Raw genomic sequence first — 14,911 nt, forward strand, 5'->3', positions numbered from 1 at the left:
GCATAAAAACACAGAAGACAAGAGACATGGAAACAAGTGGGAGAGACCTCCAGACCAAGGTCAAGGGGGCTGGAAATCCAGTCTCTGCTCTGACATTTACGAGAGGTGAGACTCAGTACCAACGAATCACAGAGCTTCTCTGAGCCATGCCCATTCTTCCAATAAGAATGGAGCACCTAGTTTGTGACAGACATCCTGTTAGGTGTTAGGGATGCAAATGTGAACGTGACAGATAAGTCCCCCGTCCTCACAGACACAAAGGGTAGAGAGAGAGATGGGTGAGTGAAAAAGACAACTACCATGGGTAAATGCTTGTTGTTGTTGTGTGCTGTCAATTCAATTACAACTTACAGCAACCCTAATGGACAGAGCAGAAGTGCCCTATGGGGTTTCTAAGGCTGTAATCTTTATGAGAACAGATCATCACATCTTCTCTCCTACAGAGCAGCTGGTGGCGTGAACCACCAACCACTAAACTCCAAGCCAAACTCACTGTCGTCGAGTTGGACCCAACTCATAGCGAGCCCTCCTTGGGTTTCTGAGGAAGTAGATTGTCCAACCTTCCTTCTGAGAAGTGGCTGGTGGGTTTGAACCGCCAGTCTTCTGGTTAGCAGTCAAATGTCTTAGACACTATGCCACCAGAACCAATCACTGCTCCTGGTTAAACACTAGGACAGGGAACTATCTAAGAGGGGAACGTAATCAAGGCCTGTTGTTGGCCACTGTGGAGTTGGCCCTCGACTCATGGTGACCCTACGCAGACTGGAACCAAACACTGTCCAGTCATGCGCCCTCTCCACGACAGGCTGCAGATCAGACCATGGAGATGCACAGGGCTTCACTGGCTAACTTTCCTAACTCCATCACCAGGCCTTTCCTCCTACTCTCAGTCTGGAATCTCCACTGACACCTGCTCAGCATCCTGGCAACAGGCAAGTCCCTGTGACGAGAATGGTGGCTGTGCACGGGGTACATCAGTCCGGGACTGACCAGGTCTCCTGCAGGAAGAATTCCATCACTGAACCACCACAAGGGAATACTTTAAGCTGAGACGAGAACGATTGATAGGAATTAAGCAGAGAAAGGAGCAGCTCCAGGCTGAGGTGAACAAAGTTCCGAGATCCAGGCACAGAGGGTAAGTGTTAATAGAAAATTCTGGAGAAATAAAGGGCACTAACATGGGAGAAAGAAGGGCTGTGTGTGCACAGGGAGACAGCTCAGGGGGCAGGAGTGCATGGAGGGATGGACACAGGGAAGAGGTAACTATGGGGAGGAAGTGGGAGGGGAGCTGTTGCATTGTGGGAAACTGTGGTCAATGTCACGAGACAAAGTATATGTGAACTGCTATATTGAAAGTGATTTTGCTTTGTAAATCTTCACCCAAATCACAATTAAAAAATAATAATAATAAATAAATAAATAAAAATAAAGGAGACTAAAATAGCACAAATAAGATACCTTTCTGTATACTTTCTTATAACTGCACGTGAATCTACTGTTATCTCAACAGAAACTTCTATTAAAATAAGCATACGAGAGTATTCTGTAAACGGGGAAGACCTTACATGTTTCAGCTAATACAGTACTAATAATCAACTGTATAATGTGAATTTGCATGAACAGAAAAGCTGGAAGGGTGTTCTAGTGAAAATAAAACTTCTAAAGACAGTTAATGACCATATTTCAGTAGTCTGGCCAAAACTTGGAAAATCAGGTTTCAGTACCTTTCACATCTGGTCGATACTGTAGTCCATCATCTTTCTTTCCCAACAAGCTAGTGTCATCTGTGTCTGTAAGAGAAAACGGTTTTCAGATTAAGACACATCTGTTTCATTCACATCAAGAAACCCTCAGGTACTCCAAACGTGCTCTGTCCTTCCCAACTCTCTGTCCAGTTGCTCTGATCACATTCTACCATTCCCTTGGTCAAGCATGCCATTTCTGTCTCAGGACTCAAGTGCCCTAGATATAAACACTGCATGACTCATGGTTTTTTTGTCAAATCAAAAATGTAAATATCTGACCACTAATGAAAGCTTTTTTAAAAACTGTTGTTGTTATGTGCCGTCGAGTCAGACCCAACTCATAGCAACCCCTCCTTGGGTTTCCAAGGCAGTATTACTGCAGAAGTAGATTGCCCAACCTTCCCTCCGAGGAGTGGCTGGTGGGTTTGAACTGCCAGCCTTCTGGTTAGCAGTCAAGTGCCTTATGCACTATGCTACCAGAGCTCCCTAAAAACACTGTAGTAGAGCTAAAATGTCTGCAGACCACCTCAGGTGTATAATCATCCACATATACAGAGGATAAAAGACAAATCTGCAATTAAAGCTATAACAGCCATTTACAAAAACAGTTCATACAGAAGATGGTTTCCTGGGTGGCTACCGGGTGACAGCAGCTTAAACTCTTTTGCGACATTTAAAATTGGGTGGGTTTCTGGGAAAAAGTGAGGCACTGATATCTATTTAAGATAAGCTGAGCTGATACAATACTCTGGAAGCACCTACCATCCATACGGAAAAACAGATAGTATCTATCTGTCCATCCTCCTGCCCCCACAGCTCCCTCCCTCCTAATGTAAAGACAAAGCCAATATTTAAAATCCCAGCTAGGGTCTGGTGTCCCAGGCACTCCCTACTTGTCAGAAGTTGAAACAGTTCATTCATAAAATGAACGCTATACAGCTCTGGAGAAGATTCTTTGTGCCAAGGACAATATTCGGAGATTCTACAGGATTTAAATATGAAAAAAATGGAGTCTAGACTACACTGTGTACTAAGTGCACCAGTCAATCAAGAATAACAATTGTGTTTCACTCTTTCTTCTCTTGTCCAGATAATTCCATTTTTTTCCCCATCTTATATCCAATGAAAGCCTCACACATGACAACTTTGTGATTTTTCTTACTACACATTCTCACTTGGACAGCCTCTCTTTTTTTGTTCTGTGTATTTGTTTTCAACAGAAAATATTTCTGGGAGGCAAACGGAACGTACAGGTAGGTGTCAATGGATATACAGAGGGAACTAAGAGAAAATGTTAAGGACTAAGTACTCAGTCTAAATCCGCACGAATTGAAGAAACTTCTCAAGCTTGGCTGACGACTCAAAATTTGAAATTGCAGGGAATACCATTCATACATGCAGCAGTTTTTCATAAAAGATATTCTCTCTCTAAGCTATCTTCCTAAGCTCTAGATGCCACCCATGAAAGAAAACCCAACTACACCTCTTCAAGATCAAAGCTAAGGGTAATATCTACCTGTAAGGGACCCTCTATGATGCCTTCACCCAACCGCTACCTGGAAATCCTCTGGTGGGCTTCCTTGGTGGCTTAGAGCTGAGGTATTACAATCAGTTGTACGACAGTTGCAATCAGTTGTACGTAGATAATTTGCTAACAACATAAAGTACTGAACTTTGGCTTGCAGCTTTTTTTCCCCTTAGCTCAGATAAACACATAGCCCCTTAGTAAGTCCCAGTGGGTAGCGTGTAGGGGTAGTCAGAACCAGGAAGGAGCGGAGATGCGCAGGCCCAGCCCATGAGTGGGGCCTGGGCCACGTGTCTTATGATCTTGTGAGGGAATGATACATTATCCCAACCTGTATCTGTATTACTGAGGAAAGATGGTTGAGAACCTGTGAGTATCTCTAGGAGGGGTGGAAAACAACCCATTCTTAGTGGTATCAAGGTTTCTAAGCTAGTATGAAAGCAAAAAGAGAAAAGTGAATTTGAAATTGTAGGTAATAATGTTTCCTTACATTCTATAACTCCACACCAAAATACAAACTAATACATAATATGCACAGACAAAAACTACAGAGATAATAATAAAAACAAAGTAAATTATTATGCTCCAGAAAACAACGTGGAGAAATATATGGTAACATTTTGTCATCTTACTGTAATAAAAATAAGTTGACTAGTTCTTAGAATTTTAAGAACTATAAATTTATCTACAATTCCATACTAGGATCAGCTTAGTAACTAAACGACCAAGAAGTATGGTTTCATTTCCCGAGAAGATGAAATTAAATGGAAAAAGAAGATCTAAACTATTAATAGAACAAAAACATTCTAAAATATGTAATAACAAGAGAAAAAACTTTAAAGATTTCCCATGTTCCAACTCTGGAGTACTACCAAAGTGTGCAAATACGATTCTAGACACACAGTATTAAGTCAGGTCTTTGAGTACATCGGATGCATTTTACCTGTGCAATGGCCAAGATGCCTTATGTCAATCTGTTCTTGCTTTATACAAGATGCTTCTCGAACAAAACAGGGATTGTTATAGGAACTCCCGTCGGAAGCACACACAGGATTAAAACTGTATCCACTGCAGTCTATGTTACATACACACCTGTTGGGAAAGACAACATTTATCTAAAAGGTCACACGCTGCAACAGCAAGGAACAGCGCTGGGTTCCTTATTTTTCTGCTCCCTGTAACAGAAATGAATATACTGTTTAAGTCACAGAAGAGAGCTTAAGTAAACACTCAGCTAAAAATCTGTGACAGGTGAGAACTTAGAGGTCATTTCAAGTAGATACTATTAATCCAGTGGTTTCTGTAGAATTCTCATGTCTAAACAAGATAATCAGAAAGTGTCAAATGTAGACACTAATTAAAAAGCAGCACTGCACAGAGGAGACAAAACAGAAGCATGAAGGTTATGAATCTAATTCCTTGGCTTATTAGTTAGCAGATTAGTGTCCTGCTGCTTCTTCTTTCAAGTCTTGGTTTACTGATCTGTAAAACAGAAGTAATGATAACATACCTACCTCATCACATAATTGGGAAGATTCAAAACTGTGATAGACATAAAAGATATAAACTGGAAGCCCCAGGAAAGTGTATCCACCTGTATACCTGTCCACTGAACACTGAGCCCTGCTCTACAGAGAAGGCCCAGGAAGTTCAAGGTACAGTCACTTCTCTCAAGAACCACAGAATCTAGGTGAGACAATAAAAATAAAAAACAGAGGCATACACACTCCTGTTTCCAGCAACATGGTGGACTAGGCACCTGAACTAACCCTTGTACTGGATAAAATCCTGAAAGCATTCTCTTAAACGTACTCCTCAGTTGATACAAAAGCAAGAAATATTCACAGCGACAGTGAAATGAAGACAGGAACAGAAGCAAAGGTCAGCTGAGTTCACAAGCTCTGACTTTCACTTTGGGAACATTTGACAAACTGTGGAAAATCAATTATCAGCTTTTTTGGCTTTGCAGGCTTCTGGGAACAGGAGACAAAGAACACTGGCATAGCTAAAGCCAGGAGCTGGAAGCCCTCACAAGGCTAGGACCTCGGCAAAGCGGAGACTCAGCGTGAGGGCAGACTAGGAATGAGCTGCCATTTTCCAAGGGGACTGCTGGGGAGGCGGGAGAGGGGAAAAGCTAAATAAACAGGCTTCCCCAAGCCATGGCATTGAAGAGGAGAAGAAAAACACTGCCAGGGAAAACTCATAACCACAAGGCAGCCTTCACACGGACAACCGCCACTCAGAATACTCCTGGTTGTTCTGAAAAAACTGAAGCCCACAATTTCGTTTAGTCAAGGACTAGAAGTACCCCTAGACAAGTGACAGAAGTAAATGGAATCCTCCCTGCAGAACTCAACTTTATACACACATCAAAGATCTTCCACAGATAAAATTCTGAGAAAAGTAAGCAGCTTACATACTCTCACACGCACATGCACATATATGCACACTCACTCACACACTCACCACAAACAAGAAAATAAAACACCATGAGTAGAGTAAGCAGATCTAAAAACGAGCCAAACTTACAAATAAACAAATTGTTTATAAGAATAAAAAGTTCAACCAACAGATTTAACAGAAGATTAAATGACCTAAAGGGGAATTAGTGAACCAGAAGATGTTGTTGTTGTTAGGTGCTGTCAAGTCCAACTCACAGCGACCCTACGCACAGCAGAACGAAACACTGCCAGGTCTTGTGCCAGCCTCACGATCCTTGCTGTACCTGAGCCCATAGTTGCAGCCACTGTGTCTATCCATCTCTTTGAGGGCCTTCCCCTTCTTTGTTGACCCTCCACTTTACAAAGCATGGTATCTGTTTTGGTAACCTAGTGCCACTCTGACAAGAACATACCACAAATGGGACAATGGGATGGCCTTAACAAACAGGAGTTTATTCTCTCATAGTTTGGAGGCTAGAAGTCTGAATTCAAAGTGCCAGACTCTGGGGCGGGGTGAAAACCTCTCAAACTTGGGCTTCAGCTCTGCCTCTTGCTCCCGGCCCACTGAAGCTAGAGGCATCTCTTCACTCAGGCAGCTACTGGCTGCTGAGGCTGACAAGCCCAAGGTCGACAAATAAAATGGCACAGTCTTGATGTTACCAAACCACATGGCAGGCCATTAATTCAAGTCCATTGAAAGTCCCAAGGTCAGCAGAGCATGGCAGGCTGCTGAACAATGACAGGGCTACATGCAGGATCCAAGCCTGCCATAAACTAGAGACTATTCCCAAGCTTTCTCCTTATATACAGGAAGCAGACCACAACCCAAAGGCAACTACTCAGCTGCTTATGGTAGATCCCACCATGGAGCTCATTGCCAGTCTCATCATGGGGAATAACTACCACCAGCTGCCTAACCACTCAACCAGGCCCAGCCAAGCTGACAAACAAATTTAACTACCACGATATCCTTCCTCCACAGAATGGTTCCTTCTGACAACATAGATGAGACAAAGTCTGGCCATTCTCACTTTCAAGAAGCATTCCAGCTGCACTTCTTCCAGGACAGATTTCTTAGGCCTTTTAGCAGACCATGGTGCTCTTAGCATTTTTCTCCAACACCACAACTCAAAAGCATCAACTCTTCTTCAGTCTTCCTTATTCATTGTCTAGCTCTCACGTGCATAAGAGGAGACTGAAAATACCATGGTTTGGGTTAGGTGCACCTTAGTCTTCAAGGAGACATCTTTGCTCTTCATCACTTGAAAGAGGTCTTTTGCAGCAGATTTGCCCAGTGCAATACATTGTCTGATGTCTTGACTGCTGCTTCCATTCGTGTTGATTGTAGAACAAGTATTGTAAGATTCATGACAACTTCAATCTTTCCTCCATCCACCATGAAGTTGTTTATTGGACCAGTTGTGAGGATTTTTGTTTTCTTTATATTGAGGTGTAATCCATACTGCAGACTGTAGTCTTCAACCTTCATCAGTCAGTGTTTCAAGTCATCCTCACTTCCAGCAAGCAAAATTGTGTCATCTGCATATCGCAGGCTGTTAATGAGCCTTCCTCCAATCCTGATGCCACGTTCTTCTTCATATAGTCCAGCTTCTCGGATTATGTTCTCAGCATACAAACTGAATAAGTGTGCTGAAAGGAAACAATCTCGACACACTCCCTTCTTGATTTTGAACCAGGCAGCATCCCCTTATTCTGTTTGAACGACAGCCTCCTGGTCTATCTATGTACAGGTCCCTCATAAGGGACCTCAGAACAATCAAGTGTTCTGGAATTCCCATTCTTCTCAATGTTATCCATAATTTGTTATGATCCACACAATCGAATGCTTTTGCATGGTCAATAAAACATAACTAAACATCTTTCTGGTATTTGTTGCTTTCAGCCTAAGATCCATCTGACATCAGCAATGATATCCCAGAAGATAAGTCATAGGAAATTACCCGATCTCAGTACACAATTTATCATGGAAAGGACTCATTTCCCTTATTTTTTATTTTTATTTTTTTGCTTTCCCAGTTTCTTCTACTCAGGGCTCAGCATAAAGGAAAAAAACAAAATCATGTAATAAACTTTGTAGAGTCCCACAGTATGATGTGAAGTTTACATAAAACCCATAGGATGCTGTTCCGGGAAATGAGTTAGCCCAAGATTCAACCTGTTATTTCCATTAAGGAACAATATTTCTGCTTCTCTCTATAAAGTCTTGATCTACATATACTATTGGTTTCATATTTTGACATTTTTGGCACCAATAGATGTAGTCTGATCTGTATTTCAGAGAAGCCATGCTCATTTACATGAAAATGCTTCTGCTCTCTAACAGTCACGAGGTCACCATGAGGCAGAAGCGCCTCGATGTAAATGGATTTGGTTGTTTTGGTTTAAAGGAATTTGAGAAAGGTGATTATGACTATGAGAACGTCGCTGTGAAATAATATGAAAAAGAGAAGAGAGAGGGAGAGCCCTTCTGATCAGGCAACGGAAAAGACAAAACTCATGTCAAAAATAAATGTGGGCATGCGGACAGATTTTCTAGTAAATTCTCATTAACCAAAAAACCAAACTCACTGAGGTCAAGTCGGATCCGACTCATAGCAACCCTCCCTGGGTTTCCAAAGCAGTATCACTATGGAAGTAATAAATTGCCTAGTCTTCCTTCCGAGGAGTGGCTGCTGGGTTTGAACTGCCAGCCTTCTGGTTAGCAGTCAAGTGCCTTAGGCACTGCACCACCAGGAAAATGAAAGAAGGGTGATAAAAAAGGATGACCCAAGAAATTGCTCTCCTTCCCTTTCAGTATTGCCTTCAAAGGGTGGGTTAAGTTTTTAAATGATATGAATAAAGCCACTAAGAGAAGGAGGAAAGCCAATGGCTACACTAAACAAAATACATTTCTTATCTGCAGAAATGATCAACAGAGGACATGGACACAAAGCAAAAAAGGTAAAAAGAGAGAGGTACTGAGAAAAAAAATGAATAAGAAATAATGTAAGAGGTCAGGTAACCATTCGGGCCTAGAATTGGACTCACTCCCATGGATCGGCTCTCAGCCCAACAGCAGAAAGACCTAAACGCAGAACACCTATCCCAAGGCTATGCACCCACTTACTCTAGATACACCCCTTAGAGCAATTGGCCGTGAGGCACCAGAGGGACTGCATTCACATAGAGGAAAAGCTGGGCCGACAGGAGCGCACAGTTAAGAAGGGCACAGGGAGATACTCACAACGGAACTGAGGAGAGTCTGTTATGGTCGGGGACGGTAATCATGGTGCACCAAGAAAAAACAAGCAAATGAATAATCTCTAAGAGGTATTTCCATGGACAAGTAAAATATATTTTATATACCTTCTCACAACAATATACACTGTATAATTTATTTATGTATATTTAAGGTCTCTTCCCTTCCTTACAACACAAATTCCAAAAGGACAAGGATTTTTGCTCACTGTTCAATTTACAACATCCAGTGTAATCACTCCTCAGAAGGAAGGTTGGACAATCTACTTCCATAGTCACACCACCTCAGAAACCCAAGGAGGGGTCACTATGAGTCGAGTCTGACTTGACAGCACATAACAACAACAACAGTGTAATCACTAGCTCATAAATATTTGCTGAATTAATAAAGTAAAAATATAAAAAATCTAAACAAGAAAAAAGGATAAGCAATAAATGACCAAAGACATGTATTCGCTTCCTATGTTCAAACTCACTTCCAATTCAAGACATGCAAAACAAAACAAAATACTATGTTTTATCTATCACGTAGGACAAAAATTTCCAAGTCTGATATGTTAATATGGTTAATATGGTTAACACTGGTTGATGAGGATAACTTATAACAAGCTAGCTCATAACAGTTGGTGGGTATACAACTGATAAAACCTATTTGGAGGACAAATGGCAGTATAAAAAAACTTTTAAGGATACCTATCTTTCACCCAGCAACTGCCTATAGATACACCAGGTAAAGGTTAATGATGTTTATATAAAGGACATTAATTGGTCACTGAATAACAAAGCCATAACTAATAACATATCCAACAATAGGGAACTCATTAACTGAACTATGATCCATCCATATAATAAAGTGCTGTGATGCTATTTAAAAAATGAGGCAGATGTATATATGCTGGTAGTACCATTGAAGGTAGTGCTATTGAAGGATTCTATGTGTAAAATATTGAACGACACAGGAAACACCAGAAGAAGATGGAAGGAACACACAGAGTCACTGTATTAAAAAGAATGGGTCAATTACAACCATTTCAGGAGGTAGCATATGATCAAGAACCAATGGTACTAAAAGAAGAAGTCCAAGGTACACTGAGTGCACTGGCAAAAAAACAAAGCTCCAGAACCTGATGGAATATTAATTGAGATGTTTCAACAAATGGATACAGCATTGGAGGCACTAACTCATTTATGCCAAGAAATTTGGAAGACAGCTACCTGGCCAACTGACTGGAAGAAATCTATATTTGTGCCCATTCTAAAGAAAGGTGATCCAAAAGAATGTGGAAATTATCAAACAATATTATTAACATCATACACAAGAAAAAACTTGCTGAAGATAATTCAAAAATGGTTGCAGCAGTATATGCGGAATATTCCAGAAATGCAAGCTGGTTTCAGAAGAGGATGTGGAAAAAGGGATATCACTGCTGATGTCACATGGATCTTGGCTGAAAGCTAAGAATACCAGAAAGATGTCTGTATGTGTTTTATTGACTATGCACAAGCATTCGACTGTGTGCATCATAACAAATTCTAGATAACATTGCGAAGAATGGAAATTCCGGAACAGTTCATTGTTCTCATGAGGAATCTGTACATAGACCAAGAGGCTGTTGTTCAAACAGAACATGGTTTAAAAGCAGGAAGGGTGTACATCAGGTTGTATCCTTTTACCATACTTACTCAATCTGTATGCTGAGCAAATAATCTAAGAAGCTGGACTATACGAAGAAAAAAGTGGCATCAGGATTGGAAGAAGAACCATTAGCAATCTGTGATATGCAGATGACACAACCTTACTTACTGAAAGTGAAGATGATTTGAAGCACTTAAAAAATTAAAGACTACATTGTTCAGTATAGATTACAACTCAACATAAAGAAAAAGAACATCCTCACAACTGGACCAATAAGCAGCATCACGATAAACGAAGAAAAGACTGAAGTTGTCAGGGATTTCATTTTTGGATTCACAGTCAACACCTACTGAAGCGGCAGTCAGTAATCAGACATCATATTGCACTGGGGATAATACCCCCTAACATTATTGACAAAATCAAATAAGACTCTGTGATAAACCCTTTGAAATCTATGCAACACAATGTACATCTGAAAGGTATCAGAAGTAATAGTAGTAACAGTAGCATTGTTGCTGCTACTGAAGGCCGTCAAGGTGATTCCAACTAACAGTGACTCCATGGGATAGAGAAAAATTGCCCCCCGGGGTTTTCTTCACTGTAGTCTTCACAGAAGCAGATACTCATGTCTTTCTCCTGCACAGCGGCTGGGTGAGTCTGAACCACCAGTCTTTCAGTCAGCAACCACGTGCTTACCCACTCATGCCACCAGGGTGGTGTCCTACAAATAACCTTCCTCTCCTTCCCTTTCTTCTTACTATGCATGGGAGCTCTGGTAGCATAGTGCTTAATGCACCTGACTGCTAACCAGAAGGGTGGCGGTTCAAACCCACCAGCCACTCCTCGAAGGAAGATGGGGCAATCTACTCCCATAGAGATACCGCGTTGGAAACCCAAGGAAGGATCACTATGAGCCGGGTTTGACGCGATGGCACCTAACAACAACAATGCGTAGAAAGTCTTTCCTTCTCAACACAGTAATCTTAGACAGCATTTAGGAAAACACTAGTTTAAACTAATTCATGTGAAATTATTAATTTCACAAAGAAGCCTGCAACAAGTTCAGAACACCACTGCCTTTTCAAACTATGAAATCCTCACAACCAGCCTGTGAGGAGCTCTAGGTGAACGACAAATACCTAGCGTTCAATGCCATGGATTCAACATCTACAGAGGTACCTACGATCTACCTTCACGGCAAGTTCACCCAACACGGAAGTGAACAAGACAGAGTAGAGTCCCTGCCCGCAGGAAGCCGACGGTCTGCAGACGGTCCTAACAGTGTGCTAAATGCTACGCAGAGGCTGTTCCCAGAGACGAAGGGAGAATACAAAGAGCATCTCCTCATGGGACTGTGGCAACAGAACAGTGTCAGCTTCCAAGAAAAGGTGGTGACCGATCTAAAACACACGTCATCTGAGTCTAGAGGCAGGAGGAGGAGTTAAGAGGCAGACGTGCAGGGGCGGGATCTAAGGTGAGCCAGTAACAGGGCAAACTGGGTAAGCAGGCATGAGAGCAACTACACTCAGAAAACTGCAAGAGGTCGCAGGGATGCGGAGCTCGGCATTTGCAACAGGCAACATTGATTGCCAGCTCTCGTGGAAATTAGGAAACCAGTTCTGAACAAAGGAGCCTACCACTGCAAACATCCAGATTACATGGTGTAAAATAACAGGGCTTGTTTCCTGCTTGTTACCCGAAGAAAAAGAACAGAACCAAATTAGTTTCCATTAATAATCTAAGAAGGAGCTCTGGCAGCATAGTACCTCAGGCACCTGACTGCTAACCAGAAGGCTGGCGGTTCAAACCCACCAGCCACTCCTCGTAAGGAAGGTGGGGCAATCTACTTCCGTAGTGATACTGCCTCGGAAACCCAAGGAGGGGTCGCTATGAGTCGGGGCCGACTCGATGGCACATAACAACAACAACAACAATAATCTAAGAAGCCAAAAGTAGGAATATATCAAACCGAAACAGCTTTTAAAAGTCTAATTTTTTATATATCCAAAGTAAGGCAATACTACAGTCCACCCTGAGCGTTCCCGATCTCGTCTGATCTCGGAAGCTATCAGGGTTGGACCTGGTTAGTACTTGGATAGGAGACAGCCAGGGAATACCAGGTACTGGAGGCTTAACTACCACTTGTCTGTCAATTAGTCATTCTGTGCTGGCTTGCGTGTTTCCGTGAGGTTGGAGGCTATGCCACCAGTATTTCAAATACCAGCTGAGTCACCCATGGTGGACAGGTTTCAGCAGAGCTTCCAGACTAAAACAGACTGGGAAGAAGGATGGGACCATCCACTTCTGAAAAATCTGACCAGTGAAAACCTTGTGAACAGCAATGAAACACTGTCTGATACATCACTGGAAAACTTCACAAACAGCCCTAAACATTGTCTAACATATTGCCGGAAGATGAGCCTCTCAGGTTAAAAGGCACTCAAAATATGACTAGGGAAGAGTTACCTCCTCAAAGTAGAGTTGACTTTAATGACATGGATTGAGTAAAACTTTCAGGACCTTCATCTGCTGATGGGGCATGACTCAAAATGGGAAGAAACAGCTGCAAACATCCATTAACAATCGGAACATAAAATGCACGAAGTATGAATCTAGGAAAATTGCAAATTGTCAAAAATGAAATGGAATGCATAAAGATCAATATCCTAGGCATTAGCAAACCGTAACAGACTAGTATTGACCATTGGAATCAGACAATCATATGGTCTACTATGCCGGGAATGACAAATTGAAGAGGAAGAGTCAGATTAGGAGCTCTGGTGGCATAGTGCCTAAGATATTTGACTGCTAACCAGAACTCTGATGGTTCAAACCCACAAGCCACTACATGGAAGGAAGACTGGGCAATCTACTTCAGTAGAGATACCACCTCAGAAACCTAAGGAGGTTGTCACTATGAGTTGAGTAGACTCGACAGCACTGAGTTTGGTTTTTTGGTTTTGGAGTCTGACTTACTGTCAAAAAGAATATTTCAAGATCTATACTGAAGTACAATGCTGTCAATGATAGGAAAATATCCACAGGTGTACAAGAAAAACCAATAAATATGACTATTATTCAAATTCATACACCAACCACTAAACCCAAAGATGTAGAAACTGAAGATTCTTACCAAATTCTCTCGTCTGAAATTGAACAAACATGCAATCAAGATGTACTGATAATTACTGATGGTTGGAATGCAAGTTGGAAACAAACAAGAATCACTGGTAGTTGAAAGATATGGTCTCGGTGACAGAAATGACACCAGAAATCGCCTGACAGAATTATACAGAACCAGTGAATTATTCATTGCAAATACCTTTATTCTACAGCATAAATGATGGCTTTACACATGGACCTCACCAAACAGAATACACAGGGATCAGATCAGCTACATCTATGGAAAGAGGTGATGGAAAACCTCAATAATGTTAGTCAAAACCAGGCCAGGAGCCAATTATAGAAGAGAGCATCAACTGCTCATATGCAAGTTCAAGCTGATGCTGAAGAAAATTAAAACAAGTCCATGGAAGCCAAAATCTGGCCTTGATTACATCTCACCTGAATTTAAAGACCATGTGAACAAGAGATTTGAAGCACTGAACACCAATGACCAAAACCATATGAGTTGTGGGATGACATCAAGAACATCATACACAAAGAAAGCAAAAGGTCATTAAAAAGGCAGGAAAGGAAGAAAAGGCCAAAACAGAGTGAGAGGAGACTCTGCTAAACTTGCTTTTGAAGGGAGACTATATAAAGTGAATGGAAGAAATGACAAGAGCTAAACAGAAGATTTCAAAGAGCAACTGGAGAAGACAAAGTCACTTATTAAAATGAAAAGTGTAAAGATCTGGAGCTAGAAAACCAAAAGGGAAGAACACACTTGGCATTTCTCAAGCTGAAAGAACTGAAGAAAAATTCAAGCCTCCATTGCAATACTGAAGGATTTTATGGGCAAAATATTAGATGATGTGGGAGGTACAGACAACAAAGATGAACCCCTTTGCACATACAGTACTGTGTTGTCAGTGAAGGCAAACATGGATATACGGGTGGATAGATGGATGGATGGGTTGAACTATTAGGTATGTCTATGCAGTGGGGAGTGAGCCCAACACCATGATAGGGTTGGCAGACAATGTTTCTACAAGTGTGTTGGTATGTTCTGTAAGAATTCCCAGGTATATGGTAGAGTTGGGAGTTCTGGTAGTGTAGCGCCTAAGGCATTTGACTGCTAACTAGAAGGCTGGAGGTTGAAACCCACCAGCCACTCCTCAGAAGGAAGGTTGGGCAATCTACT

The 14,911-nt window shown here is 41.6% G+C and overlaps 1 protein-coding gene across 1 annotated transcript in view; it reads right to left on the reverse strand.

Annotated features, from left to right (window-relative positions):
* The window catches only part of LOC103205054 (tomoregulin-1), a 124,426-nt gene that overhangs the window by 32,675 nt on the left and 76,840 nt on the right, over positions 1 to 14,911 (reverse strand). The window contains exons 6-7 of the mRNA XM_007950320.2: positions 4,214 to 4,362; positions 1,725 to 1,790 (exon numbers count right to left, since the gene is read on the reverse strand). Of these exons, the coding sequence (XP_007948511.1) occupies positions 1,725 to 1,790; positions 4,214 to 4,362 (215 nt within the window). The remainder of the gene's footprint in view (positions 1 to 1,724; positions 1,791 to 4,213; positions 4,363 to 14,911) is intronic.

The sequence above is a fragment of the Orycteropus afer genome, unplaced genomic scaffold (genome assembly GCF_000298275.1).
Source record: "Orycteropus afer afer isolate SDZICR_OR568_19922 unplaced genomic scaffold, OryAfe1.0 scaffold00267, whole genome shotgun sequence".
NCBI lineage: Eukaryota > Metazoa > Chordata > Mammalia > Tubulidentata > Orycteropodidae > Orycteropus > Orycteropus afer.